The sequence below is a fragment of the Notothenia coriiceps genome, unplaced genomic scaffold (assembly GCF_000735185.1).
Source record: "Notothenia coriiceps isolate Sejong01 unplaced genomic scaffold, NC01 NC01_scaffold00018512, whole genome shotgun sequence".
Classification (NCBI taxonomy): domain Eukaryota; kingdom Metazoa; phylum Chordata; class Actinopteri; order Perciformes; family Nototheniidae; genus Notothenia; species Notothenia coriiceps.
The window spans coordinates 1-20,447 of NW_011351213.1; the positions used below are offsets into that span (position 1 = coordinate 1).

At 38.5% G+C, this 20,447-nt stretch overlaps 1 protein-coding gene and 2 long non-coding RNA genes across 4 annotated transcripts in view; all 3 read left to right on the forward strand.

Annotated features, from left to right (window-relative positions):
* Window positions 1–2,770: 2,770 nt before the first annotated feature.
* apoeb (apolipoprotein Eb) lies at window positions 2,771–4,754 on the forward strand. The gene is made up of 5 exons (XM_010777733.1): window positions 2,771–2,815; window positions 3,007–3,072; window positions 3,156–3,309; window positions 3,442–3,729; window positions 3,820–4,754. The coding sequence occupies exons 2-5, from the start codon at window positions 3,030–3,032 to the stop codon at window positions 4,160–4,162; spliced, it is 828 nt and encodes a 275-aa protein (XP_010776035.1). The 5' UTR covers window positions 2,771–2,815; window positions 3,007–3,029; the 3' UTR covers window positions 4,163–4,754.
* Window positions 4,755–8,592: 3,838 nt separating this feature from the next.
* LOC104951094 (uncharacterized) lies at window positions 8,593–9,806 on the forward strand. Of its 2 annotated transcripts, none has more exons than XR_798986.1 (4): window positions 8,593–8,698; window positions 9,112–9,179; window positions 9,273–9,414; window positions 9,591–9,806. It is a non-coding gene; the product is annotated as an uncharacterized lncRNA (long non-coding RNA). The 2 variants fall into 2 exon arrangements; XR_798987.1 differs by having other exon boundaries at window positions 8,610–8,698; window positions 9,087–9,179.
* Window positions 9,807–14,508: 4,702 nt separating this feature from the next.
* Window positions 14,509–20,447, forward strand: part of LOC104951096 (uncharacterized) — an 11,126-nt gene continuing 5,187 nt past the window's right edge. The window contains exons 1-2 of the long non-coding RNA XR_798988.1: window positions 14,509–14,537; window positions 18,427–18,428. This is a non-coding gene — a long non-coding RNA (uncharacterized lncRNA). The remainder of the gene's footprint in view (window positions 14,538–18,426; window positions 18,429–20,447) is intronic.

Below are 20,447 nucleotides of genomic sequence, written 5' to 3' on the forward strand. Positions count from 1 at the left end.
AAATGAACAAAACGACAACACAAGCTAACCAGTTATAAATGTTTTAAGAAAATAATGATTTGGGGGTAACGAACTGTGTTAGTAAATTAATGAAAAGGGAAGCTCATGAGTTTACTGTGCACCACCTATAATTACTCGTGAAAGCAAGACAGGTGAAAACATTTGGTAACTAAAGTGTACTGAAGAAATGTTGTGTAATATGCAGTAAGAAACTAATGATTGTATTTATAAATAAAAGAATCTACAGTTATATATTTGTCACACATTATTCTGAATAATTTATGAATGGATGAGAAGAAAGTTATTTTTGAAAGAAGAACATATTAAAGGAGACTGGCATGTTTTTCATAAATTAGTCACTCTGTATCTCCTGTCCACAAGTGAAACCAACACGTACTCAACACGTTGGATCGAGATTGTGTAAATAAACAAGTTGTAAAAATATTAAGTTGTGTTTACTAAAGAGGGCTACAAAGGGTTTTGTCTGAGACTTAATTAGCAAGGTTTAGAGGTTCTGGTAAGTATTGTTTTTTAAAGTCTTGACGGAGCCAGGATAGTTATTATCCCTGATTTCAGACTTTGTACTGTAGCATCATTTTAAAACCCATGCATGATGAGAGTGGTATTAATCTTCTTATTTATATATATGCAAGAGTGCTAACCAACATACTTCTAAACATGTGCAGCTAATCCTTAGATTATGTAATTAACGGTAGCATTTCATATTTGTTTTGTAAAAGCACATTGTTTTATTTAAATTAAAGCTATCTAAAATACAAGGAAATTACAACATGTATTAATTACCATTTCTGTAAATGTGACAGTGTAAGCCGAGCATTTGATTTATCAAAACCAGTGATTTACAGACAGAGGATTTCAAGACACAAAAAAGACAATGACAGAAACCTAAATACTGACGTTCTCAGGACAGTACCGAAGCAATGCAGAGAAACAAGAAGCAGAAAACAAAAGTACAGTAACATATAAAATAAAGAGTCAATACCACAACAACATTAAAACAAATAAATACAATCAACAACGTCACCTCTGCATCAATAATGTCTACTGATTTGTATATCCAGTGTTTAGCAACATGGATTAGAGGTATGGGGTATGCTTTTTCTGGGATTAGGGAAGTTTTAGTTCTATTTTCTTGCCAATGCAACTACACCATTTGTCATAACATTGTGTGACTTCAGGGTTCCTGACAGTTTTGACTCTTAATACATATTTTAGTTGCTCAATAAACTGAGATAAAAAACAATCCATATGAAACATCCTCTTTCCTGTTCCAATTGCAAAACACTTCAAATGTCTCCAACATGAAAACAGATATGATTTCAGTCTTTGTTCCTCTTAGTTTCCTGTGTAATTTATTTTATTCATTCAGTGCCCAGCTGCAGGTAATACCATTGTTTATTTTCTCTGTATTTTATTACCTCTAATCCTGCTTTTGTAAAGTGGACCCACTTTAACTGAGTGTCCTCCAAGCCCAAACATGCCCAGCATGTAGTGCAGATGCTTTATTTGCATTACAGGCCCTTACTAATCTACAGCTCTACATAATGAAGCAACACAAAACAGCCAGTACAGCACATAGACAATACATGCATGAGATTTTTATACAAAAACATCCAAGCATCCTACATCCTCCACTTGAAGAGTGGGATTGACATGAAAAGCTGCCATTTGTGTCTGCAAGGGAGTCAATGGTCAGCACTGCCAGACCATTGAGATTGCCGTGAATGTGTGAAAGACTTATTTACATCCTGGTGCTAGGATAATTTATATCCAGATGAGACCACTTGCTAATAACAATCAAAGGAAAAGCTGCACGGTTGTAATTTAACAGCAAGCTGGCAATAACCAGTGCATACTAAAATCAGTAACTTGAGTTAAAGTAGGAACATCACTTTAAAAATAGTAAAGCTTAATTCTGTACAGTAAAATAATCAAATTGTAGCTATGTAAACTACATACATTACAATGTTCTATTGCTGAAATATATCTGTGTACAACTACCCAAGTATTTTAGCAAAGTACATACTTGAATGTTCAATTTCTACTTCTACCTCTATTTAGTTTCTCAACTCGTTTCAGAAGCAAATAGTGTGCTATACAATCCAATCATATTCTTTGTTGCTTTATTTGGCAGCAATGTTTACTAGTTAATTTTAAGATGTAAACAAACATGCAATTTGCTTACTGTTTCATACCGGTTTGCTGTTTTCTAACCCACTTATAGTGGATTATTTATTTTTTTGTAGTGGGGCTACTTCTACTATGAAGATGATTGAATAAAGTGTCATGTGTAGTAAAGGGGATTATAGTAGATTCACATCATTTTGAAAGAAAACGTAACCGACAGTTCGATGTGATTATTAATTCACATGTGTGTTCTGCCAATAGAAGGGGGGTATTTTGTACACATATACAATTATTTTTGGTATAAATTGAGTGTGAACAGAAGTTGCCCATTGAAAAACTTCCTTAGCAAATGGAACTTGCTTCTTTCTTCCTTACTGTAGAAACTTATTTTTTAAGTCAGTGAACATGTGCATTTTCTCCCGTTATTCTCGTGACAGCTCAACCCCCCTCAAACAATGCAAATCTTTGAGAACTTCGGACGCCGTGTTGGTGGCACGCTGCGTGGAGTAAACCATGAGGTAAACAGGAATCTGTGCAGACAAATCAACATTAGCATGTGAACGCGCCCCCCTCCCCCGCGCGCGAACACGCCCAGCAGCAGCCTACTGTCTCTGTATAAAAACCCTGAGTCCCCGTGCCGGAGTACGGAGGAATCTCAACCCCTCAGGTGAGTGGAAGGACGCTGGGATGCATTAAATGTATTTCTGACTTTTTTTAATGCTCAGCTTGAACCACTTTATTTACTCTAGGTGGTTGATTTTTTCTTAACTCTTAGCATATGAGCTTAACATCTGGGCAGTATTTGTGCTTGTGACAATACATTGTTGATACTCATGTTTTCTTCTTTTTATTTTTTAGGTGTATCTATCTGTCCAACAACCATGAAGGCTGTAGCTCTGATATTCGCTCTGGCAGTCATCGCCGGTATGTGCAACTCTGGTCCAGTATTTCAAAATGTTTTTGTATGGTTGTATATTTATCTAACCTGTCACCTTTGTTCAAATTAGGCTGCAATGCCCGTGTTGTGCGCCAAGCTGATGCCACCCCACAAAACTGGGAAGAAACTGTGGATCGTTTCTGGCAGTATGTCTCTGACCTGAACGAGAAAGCTGATGGAGTCGTGCAGGACATCAAGGTCTCCCAGCTCAGCAGGGAGCTAGAGTAAGTGAACCATAATCATTTATATTTTGTTGAAACTTCAAATCCTCTCAGTTAAATTCCTTACTTGTTCATACATCTCTATAACCTCATCCTATGCCTCCAATCCTAATTTGTAATTTATTGTCCATCCAGCACTCTGATCTCAGACAGCATGTCAGAGTTGACCGTATACAGGGAAAGCATCCAGTCCAAACTTGCTCCCTACACCGAAAGCTCCACCGGCCAGATGTCTGAAGATCTGCAGCTGCTGACCAACAAGCTCCAGAAGGACATGCTGGACGCCAAGGAGCGCAGCACTGAGTACCTGGGCGAGCTGAAGACCATGATGGAGCAGAACACCGATGACGTTCGCGGTCGCATCAGCACCTACACCCACAAGCTGAAGAAGCGCCTGAACAAGGACACTGATCAGATCCGCAAGTAAGTAGGGTGGAGGGTCTCAAACGTACCCATTTCTTGTCTTTGTGTTCTTGAAATCTAAATGTTTTTCTTCTTCTTTCCCCACCCAAGCACTGTCGCCGCCTACATGGGTGAGATCCAGTCCCGCACCTCCCAGAACCTGGAGACAGTGAAGGAGAATGTTGAGCCCTACGTCCAGCAGGCCAGCGAGGTCGCAGGCAAGAAGCTGAGCGACATCTCCACCATCCTGAAGAGCCAGGCCGAGATCTTGACCGAGCAGCTTGAGTCCCAGGGCGCAGGCATCAAGACCCAGCTGGAGAACACCGCCCAGCTGCTGCGCTCCTCCCTGGACAGCAAGATCGACGAGCTGACCGAGATGATCTCCCCCTACGTCGCCCAGATCCGCGAGCAGATCGATAACATCGCGGTGAAGGTCCAGGAGGCCTCTGCATAAAGACTTCTTAATACCCTGGCAAAGATGGAGGAAGGCGGGGAGTTGAGAGTTACTGTTCATATCTTCATTTTGGGGTGTTTTTGTTCAGGGTGAGGGGGGTGGAAGAGATGAAGGAAGATGAGGTTGTCTATACAGAACAGTCAGCAGATACACATCTGTTAGTTATTCTGCACAGTCATCCTTTCTTATCTTATCAACTCCCTTAACTATTGAACACCAGCCCCCCAGTCGATAACTGCCATTAATACTCAAACAGTTTTGTTATATGCTTCATTGTTTAACTGCTCTGTCTGTCCTCCCAAGGTTTTGTACATTTCGTTAACCCCTATCATCTCTAAATACACACCCACGTGTCTTTCATTTCAAATAATGCACTGAGTTATGATGATCAGAAGATAGTGAACCACTAAAGTGCCCTTCTGTATTATCTACATTTGCTATTGTGCCTCACAGAGAAGTGGGATGTAAAATGAATTGATGCTTTTCTGACAAGAGTGTAACGCTCTCCGTTCTTTACTCTGATGTAGTTCCCACCATGCTGCTCACTGTAAGTGCACTGTGTGCTGAGAGAAAATAAAGAACTTGGAAAATATGTTTTGTTTACATTGTTTTCTTCACACTCCCTCTGAGTTAGGGAGCAGAACACACATCTTTCTGAGACGTATGTTAGTGAAAGAGCTGTAAACACATCTCTTGGCGATTTGTCAAATTAAAACACACCAAATATGTGCATGGGTTATATCTCTGAAAGGTCAACATTTGGTTATATAAGCTTTCATTATTTACAAAAACGATCTCTTTGTTTCCATTGTTTTCTTCTCTAATAAAAGAGTAATCAATCATTAGGACAAGGGTTCAGTAACTTGACATTACATGTACTGTATAAGTATCACACATTTAACCAGTATTTTATTATTTAAAAATATAAAACCTAATACGGTTTTAAAGGGACCCCTTTTGTGCTAATATTATCAACCTGATTAACTTCTTTGCTGATTGGTGCCTTATATTAAATTCTCCACAAGAAATACATCTTAAAGTCTTCTCTCTGCACATGCACGCAACCCCAATTCTCCACCCTTCTCTCGCCCTGCCATCAGAGCAACCCCCGCAAGTCCAGACTTGTTCAGATGTAATCCCAGGTTCCTTTCCCTCCATCCAAACCGGTACTTGGGAACATGTTGTGCCATTGGTAGTATCGTTTAAAGGCTGCACTATCATGTCTACTTTAGTTTGTGCTCATATTAACATATAACTTCAAGTTTCAAGGCTTTATTGTCATTTGTACATTAGATACAGTGTAGATGGCAATGAAACACTTAGGTCACAGGCTCCTCCAACAGTGCAACATATAGGACAGAACAGATAAATCACAAAAAACTAGTGCAAGAGAATTATAATCATGCATTAGTGGCTTTTTATGTGTTTTCTCAGATTGGCCCCAAAAGAGATATTCAAACAGAGCCAGATAGTGTTTGTGCCAACATGCGCGTACAGAATGTGTTTTGCAAGCACGTGCATCAAGGTGGCCTAGTGGTTAAGATGCATATCAATAAAATGTTTCTGACAAAGGATCATTTATGCATGTCTTACTCCTCTTTTTCCCCATCTGTTTCCACATTGTCAGCTGTTTTAAAAAAGGTCAATTTAGTTAATTATTTATATTTTAAATGACCTAAACCCTGAGAAAGGCAACTGTCCCTATCAGAAAGTGTACCAACTATTGCCCATCATTGACCCAAACTGAGGTTGGTCACACTTTTCCAATGTAAACTTTCAAAAAGTCTTATGCTCATGGGCCTCAGCAGGGGCCAGTAGAGGACACCATTTGTCCCTTGTTCCTCTCCTCTTGTCTGACCCTTTGCTTGAGTTTGTGCTCCGTGAAGATTCAGCTGTGTTTTCTTTGCACAAAGAAACACACTCCCTCTGAGTTAGGGAGCAGAACACACATCTTTCTGAGACGTATGTTAGTGAAAGAGCTGTAAACACATCTCTTGGCGATTTGTCAAATTAAAACACACCAAATATGTGCATGGGTTATATCTCTGAAAGGTCAACATTTGGTTATATAAGCTTTCATTATTTACAAAAACGATCTCTGTGTTATTATAAGAAAACATGTTTACCCTTTCTATCTGTGTTAAAGGGCATTGCATAACACCATGACTACGTGTTTGTCCCCTATGATATCACTCCTTTCAGGAACCTGTGTTTATTTAGAAAAAAACAGACAAGCGAAACTGCTATATTAAACTGTCCATTGTTGCAACGATCCATGACTGATGGTAAAAACAGGAAAACCACAAGCTTTCTGCCCGTTCAGCACTTCTGCTCCGTCTACTCCTATAGGAAGGCTGCACTCTGAGTACTACCCTGCAACAGCAGAAAGTCCCAGCAAACTAGCAGGTGTTAGCTTGTCTGTGACTGCAAGTAACCCCTCCAAAAACACCACATGCAGAGATCTTACCTCCTATTACAACCCCCTCTGTTCTTCCCGTCATTTCCCTCCCCTTCAGAACTGGCACACACAACCAGGCACCACAGGAACACTTGGCCAAACACAAAAACAGTCTTTTTGTAAGCTTGTTATTGCAAATTGGGAGCATGCAAGACGTGCACTTTCACGCCCTATGCCTCCTGCAATTATTCAAGATGAGCTTAAATGCACGCGAGCACAAGCTCATACATAAACCCACTGGCCACTACATGACAAAAGATCGAGAGGTAATGTGTGGGTGTTGAGGCAAGTGAAGGCTTATTTAAATGGCTTTACATCCACAGCAATAGCCTTCATGGGCCAAGTCATCAGCAACACATGGGCATTTGGCCGTTTGCAGCAGAGCACTTTGTGTGAGAGCCGATACGTTAAGCAGTGATGAAGAAGCCTTCAAACCTCACGCACAGACTTCCTGGCTCTAACTCAGGTCACAGTCGTAATGAGGGGTTACTGCAGTTCAACTGACTGTACTGTTTTCCGTTGCATGCTAACGTACAAGATAGACCACATGAGGCTTTGTCAGACTTCCTTCCCCTCTAAGAAAGGGAAGGTTATGGTTAAAGACACATCAATTAGGCAAGGGACTATTTCAGTAGAGCAGTAAATGGAAAAACACACCAAAACACAATGGGACGTTGCAGTCTGCTTCAGATCAGAGGCCTCTGTCCTTTTAACTTATTTCGAAATGTTTAACAAATCAGTTATGTTTAATCAGCAGATAATACCATATAATATAGAATTAATACACATTAAAAACTGTGATAAAAGGACACAGGTATTTCCATTTATACTGAAATATGGTTATGCTACCTCATTTTGTAATGTTACTACTTACTTTTCTAATTGATCTATTATATTTAAGATGGATAATCTTTGTGCAGTTTAGTATGATGATTGTTGTGTTATTCTTACCCCCCCTCACTTTAAAAAAAAAAATTCATTATTGTCTTTTTACTGTAAATTGTTACCACATCATTTCACTTTTCATTATTAATATTAATGTCAATGCTACACGTTTTTATTTTTTATTATATATATACATTATTTTAATTCACACATTTTGCACTGTGTATTTTATTTTTAAACTGTACACAATGTATTTTATTTATTTATTTGTAGTAATGGTTCTGTCAATACTAGTAGTTTTTATTTTATTTCTATTTTATGTTTGTAAAAATTCACTTATTTGTTTTGCATTTTAACTCTAACTGTAATTATCTGATTTTAAAGTATACTGTCACTATTGAGATATTTCCCCCCCTCAACGTTTAAAGCAATGTTGAATATATAATTATTTTTTAAGTGTAGTATCCCACTATGTAATGCAAAGGTATTCAAGAAGTGAAAAACGTTTTAGAAAAATGTAATTGATACATAACAGATGTGTATTATCCTCACAAAACTACCTTTTATTTGGTCATGCCTTTACAAATCCAAATGTCAAGCAGTACAGTTACTTGGTATAGTATTATACATCTTAATTAGCCATTATGACCAATAAAGGCAACCCTTGTTTTGACACAGAGGGCATGCATGGCCAACACTAAAGGTCCAAAGGAGCTTCCAAATAGCTCAGGAGGTAATGCTATCAGGGCTGAACTATGCTCCCCTGCATCACATCTCATCTTTGACACACTTTGTGGCAGGGGGAGACTGATCACATCATCATTTACATATCAAGTTAACCCATATTTCTCCTGGTCTTACCTCCACATAGAGATCGCTACAGTCTCTGATTAACGACCCATTGTTTGCAATAATGATTAGATCCTGCACAAAGTGATGACTTTATCTACCTTTTCAGTGTGCTGCATAAAACATAATCATGAAGGCTATAATCAGTCATCTATCTTTTAATGCAATTGCACGCTGCTGGCCAGCAAAGGGGGCAGTGACACCTCAAGGTCTCCACGTGTACATGTTGACTGAAGTCTGTTGTTTCTGCGTCAGCCTCCGAGAGCGCAGCGGGCTTATAAAGAGGAACTCACATAGACTCTCAAACACACTCAATTTTTTCCCTCCTCTGAGAAGAACAACAGGTATGTCTGACATTTAATTTGCATCACTGCTAGAATAAAAAAAGAATAGCTGCATGCTTCTAAACTATAGGACACGGACGATAAGACTTTAAAAAAACTATCCTCAAGTTTCTATGCAAACCCTTGCTGATACCTAAGGGGATTTGTTTGTTAATATTGACGACTGAGTGTCACACGGAGTAAATATGGTTAAAAGTTTAATTGTGTACCTTAAGTCTGGATAATTGTATTTGTAGTAGTTAATCATTACATGTAACTACACGTAAATGGAGCTGTCCAGCCGCCGTGGTGCTGACGGTAATGCGCTGCTTTTTGAGAAAATAAATGAGTCATTTTGTATTCTTGACTCATTACACTTTAAAAAAAAATATATACTTATAACCCGTAGCCTGTCTTTTTCTTCCCCCATTCAGAAATTCCCAGCCAAGATGAGACTGTACCTGTAGTTGACACTGCTGGTGCTGGCTTTGCCGCATTCCACGTTATGCTCCGGTGTTAATTTAAGAAAATAAACTCCAAGCTACGTTTCCGTTCATGCTGTGTAACTTTTTCTGTTTCTGTTCCAAACCTGCAGAGGCTCAGGAGGCGGAAGCGACCATGGAGGAGAAATTTGCTGTGTTCACAAACCAGATGGGTGAGATGGGCAAGAAACTGGCAGACAAGGCCCAGATAACCTTTGAAGACATCAGAAGCAGCGAATTTATTGCCAGCTCACAGTAAGCACGAACGCAAACGCTCTCTCTCTCACACACGAAATCTCACACACACACACAAACACATACACACACACACACACACACACACACACACACACACACACACACACACACACACACACACACACACACACACACACACATAATGCTCATTTTATTTTTGTTATCCTCCCCAGGACCTGGTTGGAGCAGCAGATTGAAAAGGTGAAGCAGAAGTTCAGTGACATCAGCCAGTGAAATGGCTGACTTCACCTCTGACCTCTGCACACATTGCTCTGCTGACCAGACACAATATCTATGTTGCCTCTCTGTAAAGAGATGTTTTTTTTTTTATAATTTCAATATAATGTTTTCGAAGAACCACTGTGAAAAGTTTCAATAAAGACACTGGGGAAAAAAATAAAGCTGTGCTTTAATGTTCACATATTCTGTTTAAACGTTAGTGATTTTCTATAGAAATAGATGTGCTGAACTGTGTAATACATGAGCAGTTGTTGTGGTGTCACACAGAGTGGCCGCCTTATGTTATACAAAACACTGCAAGTCATTTCTAATTGTTTTCAGATTTATGAGATCGTTATATACTTATTTATACATTTATAATACGGGGAAACAACTCATTGAGGGGCTAGGGTTATACTCAAATGACCTGACTCAATTATAATCTCAGTTTTCTAATTATATAGATACACATTTGTAATCTTTAGACATTGTAAACCTTATGGCAGACGTCCAACACAAAACACTTGTCAGATTTATTTCTGTATTTGTTTGAAATATTACTTTTTACAGACAGAGCCTGCTGTTTGAATACAAGCTGTTTTTAAACTAAACTCTTACATTACTGAATAAACAGTCCATATGTACATGATATAAAGGCTATCAAACAAACATGTTAATGATTATACAAATTGGGGAAACCATCGAATCTAATGGCAATTTAAAAACAGTTGGAATAATCACAAATAAAAAGAGGCCTTGGCTGGATTCAGATGTAAACCGTTTTAAACACAGTGTTATATGAAACCTAGATTCATACGTGTTGTATGGCACTAAATAATTATTTTACCTATAATGATATTAAAGTCTAATATGAATGAGATTTGTTTCTTCATTTTATGAGAAAAGTGCTGACATGTAAGATATTACTTTCTTGTTGACAACCCAAAGCTGTAAATGGATATTGATAAAGTAGAAGTCTTTGCAAATTAGCCGTAGCAATTTATTTTGTCACATCTCGAGACATATATGATAAAAAACTCTTGAATTCATAAAAACTTTCCAATTTCTGATCACAACGGGATTTAACGTTTGACCAATTAAAATAATAAATAACTTATATGAATAATTAATTTGATTACTTCATCCTAAAGTCAATATCATCCCTGAAGCCGATTACTTAACCAACAGAAGCTTCTGGTAGGTAAGAGTTGATTTGTGCCAATATCTAGTACCAAAGGGCAAGTGCCAACATGGCTGCTTTTCACGCATTTCACAACTCCCGGGCTAAAGTCACTGTTTATGCCGGGTTAATGATCCACCAGTTGGCCCAGTTCAATGAATCCTGTTCCTGTGAAGAGAACAGAGTGACAGAGGTCAGCAGCTGCAGAACAGAGGTCACAGGTTATGATCATATTGCATCAGATGAGTGAGAGGAAATCTACTTGAAATTAATTTGGGGTCAATTTGTTTTAATGTCAGGGAAACTGCGACTTCTTGTTCAGAGAATAGACATGTTAAGGAAAGTTTGCTCTTCAAATGGTGGATCGTTTGGTGTAACACTGTGTAAACTGATTAAAGCAAATTGACACTGAGATTAAAGAAGTGTTTTGTCTGCAACCACTCAAAGCTGGAATAAAAACCGAGATGTTCCGATATCATTTTTTCGAATAATCGACATTTTATTCTAAGCGAAACCCAATCCGCTTTACTCTCAAATACAGTCTTTTTTAAAACCAACTGTTTTAGAATTGCTTGTATATGATTTTATTTATATTTGATACTTCTGTTGGTTTTACTCTCTGTGTTCTTTAGTGGCTGTTTGTAAGCTAATTGTATTCTCCGTGTTTCAAATCAAATCAAGTTTTATTCATAAAGCATATTTAAAAACGATTTTTGGTCGAGCCAAAGTGCTGTACATGTAATAAAAGCACACTACAATAACATAAGAAACAAAAATAGAAAAGACAATAATTTACAACAGACATATAAAGACAAAGCACAGAGAAATGTCAGGTGTCATGCTCAGTCTTCAGTGAAGACCCCTAGGGTCTGGGCCGACCTCACATGGAGGGGCAGACTGTGCATATACTGTGTTTGTATTAATAAGTCATGTGAAAGCAGTTAAGTAACTCGGTTTGAAAGAAGCTATATATGTTCATTGTTATTTTAATTTTTTAAATGTAAGTGTATACACTGTATACTTTTGTTGTCATTATAAAATGATTTGTTGCATAATGGAAGGATGCTCTTTTTAAACTCACAAATATACACTGGAAAAAATGCTTCTCCAAAAACAAGTAAATATATAATAAAAACAAGGTGTTTTCGCTTTTAATAAATTAACAAATCTGCCAATAGAACATTACATTACATTAATAATAATAAATAATAATAACTTGAATTGATATAGCGCCTTTCATAACCTCAAGGTCGCTTTACAAAGAAACATACAAGGACAAGACATAAAAGATTAAAAAAAACATGACATTACATTTAGCTGACGCTTTTATCCACAAGTAGAAAATCGCTCGGTAAGATGTCTTGAAGTAAACATGGGATAATTAAATAAATTAGATGTTCTTTTTAGCTGGGAAAACTTATTTTGAACTATATTTGACCAGAATTTTGGAATTTTTAACAAAAAAAAACAGAAATGTTTAGACATTTTCAGTTTTCTGATGTAGTTGAAGATTTCCTATAAAATAAGATGTTTTTAAGAGACTTTGACTTAAAAAGATGCCTTGTCTAAAAACAAGACTTAAGTTATTAAGTCTTATATCAAGGGTAACGACATATTCTGACTAGAAATTAGACAAATATACTTGGAAAGATTTGACATTTTTGCAGCAAAGCACAGATGTTCAAAAACATAACACACAACCTAATAACAGGTCAAAATTCAGATTTGTTTACACAGCTGCGGGATCAGGTTTGTAATTCTAGTTATGAACTCTAACGTCGACACTAGTGTTGATTTGTTTTCATTCATAACACGCAGCGAGCACAGAGCGGAGTAATGAGAAGATTACATTGACTTTGAGGATGGACTCTGCCCAACAGAAACGCTTGGCTTGGCTAAACAAACTTTTATCAGAGACAGAGACTTTGACTGGCCTGTATACATAAGTGTGTTGAGACATCTAATCCAAAGGGCGCTCAGACAGTTAGTGAACTCTGCTAATGTTGATCTTGAAAAGACATCAAGAGTTCAGGATCTGACATTAACATTTAACACAGATAACATTTAGCGGAGAAAAGAGACACTCTGAACCAATGGCAAGTATGTGATCTAGGTTTCAATGAAATCATGTATGTTTGCAAAAAATGACATAAATAAATTCTTTCTCTCTCTCTACATTTTTTAAATCCATTTATCTTCACATGTATCTAATAATGCTTTTTATTATTTGATTACAGTCTTAAAGACACAAAGATAGGTCCCTTTGCCACACTTCAGTGTTGCTTTGCTATCTCTCAGATTCTGTCAATAAAAAGACAAAAACAACGTGTTGAATGATTATTCGCTCTGGCCAACGTACACGCGGTTGCGGTGACCTAATACAAATAAAATGGCTTGATAGCACTTGTATGATTCAACTTCTGTTGACCAGAGCCAAAGGAAAGGTAAAGATACACTTTGCCACTCATTTGTACTTTGCTGCGATGACTATTTGAACAATTAGCGTTAAAATCGGGAATTTAATTTGATAAATTGATGTTTTGTTGCTTAAAAAGGAGCAAAACTGAACATAATGTGCTCATAACAACACGTTTGCAGTTGTGACATGTAGTTGAGGTTGTCTAAATGTGCTATATAAATAAATAAAGATTGAGATTTGAACTTGACCATTTCGGCGTTATTGAAATAATATTACGCCTTCTGACGGTTGTGTTTCTCATGACAGATGCATACCAAAGAGCTTGTGTTCGGCCTCATCTTACTAATGCAAGGTATGACTTTAAAAGTAATTATTCTAGTCATTCAGTCCTTTTATTTCTGAGCTTGTCCTCCCTCACTGACAAACATCCTCCTCTGCAGCATGTGGACCTCTTTTGGCAAAGACAAAGGCTCCAAAACAACCCAACTCTCCAGGATTCATGCAGTGGCTGGTGGAGACATTCAGGTATCATCCTCACTCTCACCGTCATTAATGCAAACAATTTGGACTCATTTTAAAGATAATATCTGAATTGTTAACATTCTTCATGGTCTCTGTGTACTCATGCATCTCATAGGGAAGTCAAAGCTGCATTCCAGGGTTATATGGGTCCAGTGCTGGACTTTCTTTACGCTTACTACGAAGACCACATCCAACCAGTGACTAGCAGCTGCTTTCAATGGTTCTCTAGCGTGTGGGAGAAGATCCGTACAACCATTTTCAACCACAAGCCACTGCAAGCAGCTAATCCAACGGATTCCGGGACAAAACTAAAGAATAGCTGGCAATAAATGAATATTCCTACCACATTACGAATCTGTATTTCTTACCACTCGATCCTGAACATATCATAAGATTTCACTGCTGGTTCTGTCCAATATAGACATGTTGTTTAAGAGTGTATTGTGCTGTATGGACACAGTTTGTCATGCATAAATGCACCTTGGCCATTACCCGAAACATAAATGTAGCACGTAAAAGGTATAGCCCATTCAAAGCTAATGCACCAACATCAAAGAATGTAAGCCTTACTTTAAGTGAATGAACTGCAGATGTGTGTTTGTTATGGTTTTATTGCACTTATTTAAGTCACAGGATTTAATGTTCTGGAAAAATATGCAAAGAAAGAGAGGTAATAAACAAATACAGAATAAAAAAAAGCTATCAATCATTATAAAAACGGTCCCTAAAATCACTTTGCATGGAGTCGATTTCAGGGAATTAAGGTGAAAGGTGAAGGCAGTAATCCCAGCATGCATTGCTCTGGGTACAGCACAGTGTGTCTAGACCTGTCCTGGTTGATTGACCTGCTGACCATTTCACTCTGATCTATATCTGAGCAGGCATTTTAAAGTGAAAAATGTTGGTTAGCTGGAGTTAATTTGCTAAAAAAATATATTTCTTTGCACTGGCAACAATACATAAGCTGCCTTAAAAGTGTTTCGTCGATTTTGACTCACATGCACCATGAGGTTTTGCAAACACTCCACTAATGCAGTATTATCAGCAGGGCTCCAAGTGCATGCCACATGAACACATGAGCTTACACTGGAGAAACATTGCATAACCACTGACTCATATTTCAACGTATGATTTTTAAGGGGAATATCATGTACAATGGACTTTGTGTAGGTGGACATGTGTGTTTGTGTGAGTGCTCATGTGCACGCATGTGTGTGTAGGTGTGTGTATGCTCATCAGATGACGTTTGTTTGCAGTCCCCCCCTATATCATCCTGTCCAGATGTGAGCTCCCAGTTACAGACAACTCGCTTTCAGAGAACACTGTCACTTCTTGGACTTGTACATCCAACCCAACCGCAGGTAACGTCTCTTTTTACTGCAGCTTTTATTCTGTACTACATTTAGGTATCTGACTTTTGCATTCAGTTTTATATTGATTGACAAAACAGAGTTCCTTTAAATTGTTTTATGTTTCTCTTTTGTTTCAGACATGAATGCAAAATACACTTTGGCACTGATCCTGGCTCTGCAGGGTAAGGCACAAATACCAATGTGATCTGAAGAATTGTAGTGTATGGATTCGATGTTTAACCACTTTTTGACCATGTAAAAAGTAGAGCATATCAACTGAAACACAGAGAAAGATTTGAAGCGATGAAAATGCTTCTGCTTTTCTTGCATTGTGCATGTAATTGTGTTTTGTTGCAGTACTTAAAAAAACACTTTTGCATGGCTTGCTGCTGCTCTGATTTATCTGCAAGACAAAGATTGATTTTTAAATAACACACTGAATAGTCAAAGAAATCTGTCATTGAATTGCCAAAAGGGAAAAGTCAAGATATGCAAAGCAGCTCTTCGTTGGTTCTTCGATAGTTCCTCCAAAGCAGGATTCCTAAATATACTTAGTATCTCTTGATGTTCTTTTGACTTCAATTCATCTGGTTTTGATTTTGGCAACACTGGTCCTATCATAACAGTCCAACCATTCTGATTTCCTTCCAGTCTCCATGAGCCTGTGTGAGGTTGCCCAACCATCCCAGGAACTTGTTGACAAGTATGATGCCATGAAAACGGTCTTCTACAAGAGGCTGCTGACCGCTTTCTCCAAAGTGCAGGCTGTCGCTGCTCCCATGGTGGAGGATGTCGCAACCAGTGAGCGTGGCCAGGCTGCCAAGGACTACATCGAGCTTGTGCAGACCAAGCCCCAGTTTCAAGCCGTCGTCAAAGTTGCCACGTAAGTTTTCAACAAGGAATTTGCTTCCTGTGAAGACCCTGTATTATTAACCAAAATAAGGACAGCTTTTCTGAACTGCTTTTAGTTTAAAATCCATATCCACTACAAATGTGCAGTGAATTCCAAAATGAGATTGCTCTACTAAGATACTGAATGCCTCTTCTTATGAGTTTTCTTTAAATAATTTGTCTTCCCTGACTTGCAGTGGCATGGTAGAGGAGGTATCTCCCCTGATGGACCAGGCCCGTTCCTCACTGCTGGGTCTGTACGAACACTACGTGCGCCCCCAAGTTGGAAGCCAGCTGAGCGACGCCATCGACGGCATCAAGGTCTACCTGGACAAATACATGCCCGCAGTATAAAGAAGAGCAACTGCAGCTAGCCTCGTGTCAGCAGCCTGTTAGAGATGATAGATCATAGAAACAAACACACGTTTAGGCCGAGAAGAGCAATGCACAATGCAAAAAATACTATCTTTTTGAGTTTCAAACAGGGCGAATATCCCCTATGCTAACTGTGCATGTAACGTATTTTGTGTTTGATACACTGACCAACATGTCTGTGTGACTGTGTATGTATATGTGTGAGTGTGTTCATTAAAATGAACTGGAAACTATGCAAAGTGTGCTTCTTCATCATGACATGCGACGTTTACTTTCACAGTTGATATCATACAGCTTCACTTTGAATATAATGTATTTTGTTCATAGGGACGAAGCATTTTAGCATAATTCAGATACAGAGCATGACATTTAAATGGTTTTCAATACCGAACCCTAATACTAGTTTGTGGAGTGAGCTATAATATATTATTTTAAGAGTAGAAGAATTGTCTTAGACTCCACTAATCACGGGGATGTACTATGCATTTTATTTAAAATGAAACAATTAAATATATTGCTACATACATGAAGATCATTCAATCAAACATTATGGAGCTGTTTTGTTTATATCATCAGCTGCCAGTTCGACACTATTGGTACTGTCATATACAATGAATGATGAGATAAAGTGAACTGTATTTCTAACAGGTAGCTCAGGCTCAGTTTTGGGCAAATTTAGGCAAACTGTGTTTCCAGAATTTTGAAAATCAGCAACATCTTTATGATCAAACAACCAAACCACACAGATTATTATTAATATAGAAATAAATAGTTGAAGACAATTGATCAGTGCGATTACAGTGAACTCAATGAGCCATTTTGAAGAATGGCCTGTTTAGTGAGAGCAGCAGAATGAACTCATTCTTATTTTCCATCTCATGTCTCAGACAATTTTTGTATATGGATATAGATATATCCTTACTGTTTTAGTACAGGTTTCAAGACATGACACCACACACTGTCATTGCCGGCAGTGTCATTTTGCAGCTTAATATAAACCGTAGCGGAGTACATTCATCACAGCATTGAATGAGCTGGATTCAATCAAAACCACAATCTCTCGAACAGTTTGAATCCCACCGTCAGCTGTCCTCAAAGCGCCCCGAGTCCCCAGGTCGACGGCAAACATGACATGTTTACTCAGGCCTGGATCAACACGTAGACTTCACAGAGAAAATGAGGTCTTAAAACCCAAAACGTGAGATCAAAGCTGAGATTTCACTGTCTTTGTATAAGAGATGCAAAAAAGAGAACAATGCTGGTTTGGAAGTTTGTTGATTAGAGTAGTGTTTTTCAAAGTGGGGGCCCCGACCCCCCGGGGGGCCGCCAATGGGCACCAGGGGGGTCACGCTAAGTTGGAGGGAATCGGGATCTTTTTTTTCTTTTTTTTAGTTTAATCTTTTTTTTTGATGTTATTAATAACTGTATATCTATCAATCTATGTATCTTTTGATGCCAATCTTTTAATATTTGTTGTTTTTGAATCACATGACTGCCCTTCAAGCCAATCAGAATCAAGCTGCCGCTACTGAGAGTAAAACTGAGTATCTGCTCAGCTTTTGGAGCAAGTGAGAGCTAGTGAATATTTCGCTCTGCAGCTGGGAGCTGGATGTGCATCAGATTTATTTCAGAAGACAACTTTGTTGAGGAAATATTATTTTGCAAAGCACTGGAAGGTAGGACCACATGAAGAGACATTTTCCAAGTTTTAGATGAGTACATCATCTCAAACGGACTTGACTGGTCTCGTTGTGTGGGTGTGTGTTCGGATGGGGCAGTGGGGCTATGACAGGCAAAGAAAGCGGAGTGACAGCTTCGATCAGGCAGAAGGCCCCAAATGTAGTGGCAACGCCCTGCATGTTCCATCGGGAGGCACTTGTACACATCATTAAAAAAAATGCAACAGGGGGGTCCCCGCCAGAGGATAATGCTATATGGGGTCCTTGGCATGGCAAAGTTTGGGAACCCCTGGATTAGAGGATAAAACAATGTTCTTAATTCATAGACACATTATATAAGACTTGTGTAAACTTGTGGTCCAGAGGTGGAAGAAGTACTCAGATATTTTATTCAAGTACGAGTAAAAATATCACAGTGTTGAAATACTCTGTGACAAGTATAAGTCTGGAATTCAAATGTTACTTAAATACAAAAGTATAACAATCAAAATGAACTTAAAGTACCAAAACTGAAAAGTAGCCTACTCATTATGCAGATTGGCCTTTTTTAATAATATCTATTATATTGCTGGATTCTAATTAATGATCCATTGTGTAATATGGACATCATTTGTATCTGTTGGGGATACGTTTAGAGACTTTAGAGCAGGGGTAGCCAACGCGGTGCCCGCGGGCACCAAGTCGCCCGCAGGGGGGAAATTGGTCGCCCGCGTGCATGTTCTAAAAATAGCACAAGTCACCATGGAGCTCCGTCTAAAAAAATTATTGAATACATTTTTATTTTTAAAATGAGAATATTGAATATAACATTTTAAAAGCACACATTTTGTATGTACATATGTAAGTGAAATGGAGATTTGGTGCGTGAAATTGAACTCCGATAGGTTCAGAGTTGAACTCCACGCACCAAATCTCCATTCCACCTTTAGCTGAGACAAGCTAGCATGAGCAGCTACGATCATGGGCCTCATCACACACACACACACACACAGCAGTGGTGAGGATCTCAGCCTGCCACTGACGTTCAACCAGAAAACATCAGCNATCTCCGTTCCACCTTTAGCTGAGACAAGCTAGCATGAGCAGCTACGATCATGGGCCTCATCACACACACACACACACACACACACACAGCAGTGGTGAGGATCTCAGCCTGCCACTGACGTTCAACCAGAAAACATCAGCAGTTAGCTGTTAGCAGTTAGCAAACAGAGATCACAGCTCCTCATATCTTTTCAGAAACTGGAGAAAAGTTAAACAAGTACAAACCACAGACTGTCTGTGTCATGGCGAATACAGTCGCTGGTTTATTTATGTCTGTAGGCCGTTGTTATGAGTGTGGAATGAGCATATACAACGTTAGCTTAGCCTGGTCGACCCAATCTCCATTCAGAAAAACAGCTTTTAAAAAGGTTTTTCGGCATGCCGTCTTGGTCTGCAGACTTGTCAAAGCATTAATTCATGATTTTTACTAACCGGTATCAGTATGGTTGTTACTTCGGCCATCATTTAGAAAACGGTATGCAATTTAATCATGGTAAAATGTGTTCATTTTGTTTAGTTGTAGCTCTCCCCCGAGCAGCGCGTCTTGTTTGAATGATGCAGTAACACAGCTGGCAGCAGCGGTGAAACTCGAGTGATTAGAGCGGAAGTCGCGTCCGGTGTGAACGCAGCATAACAACGACCCCTGATAGATCTCCATAAATATAGATACTATTTTCATAACAAGAACAATGGGGATTGCTATAGCAATGGGTAAAATCACTGTTAATAATTAATTGTGAGGAATAATTAACATTAACAATGTGGATCCAGACAGTCCTTTGCACATACAGTAAATTAAGTATGTAATGTCTGATTATTATTAAATAAGGGAGAGACGGAAATCATTAAAGGTGAACCGTGCAATTATGGTTATTGATGAGTTTGTATCAAACAAGTAGCCTTCGTATTTACTCAGTACCCTTGAAGTAGCCCTCGGTGACCCAAAGGTTGTGAACCCCTGCTTTAGAGATTCTAAAATGAACTTTCAAAGTCACAAAAGCTAATCTCTATCAAATAAATTGTGTGAGTGAGTAAACAAGCACAATATTTTCCTTCCAAATTTTTTGTGGATTATAAGTCTTGAAATTAAGAATAAAAATAAAAATACTCAAGGTAAAATACAAGTACCTCAAAAATGTACTTAAATGTGGGTTGCATCATTTTGGAGAAAACCAGCTTCGAGGTGTGCTAGAATTTGAAATACACAGCCGGAAAAAATCTGCCACTTCTTACAGAGCACCTCCTGCTCAACACACACACAGAAAGCGCACATGACCAATGAGGGCACGACGATAAGTTTTGTGCACGAGATGGAAGGGCTGACAGCGCAGGTAGGCCAATCCAGTTAT

Bases quoted from the DNA above. Each gene is read 5' to 3' on its own strand.
- apoeb (XM_010777733.1), top strand. From the start codon at position 3,030: ATGAAGGCTGTAGCTCTGATATTCGCTCTGGCAGTCATCGCCG. The intron at 3,073-3,155 runs GTATGTGCAACT...TGTTCAAATTAG, and splicing joins CGCTCTGGCAGTCATCGCCG to GCTGCAATGCCCGTGTTGTG. The intron at 3,730-3,819 runs GTAAGTAGGGTG...TCCCCACCCAAG, and splicing joins GACACTGATCAGATCCGCAA to CACTGTCGCCGCCTACATGG.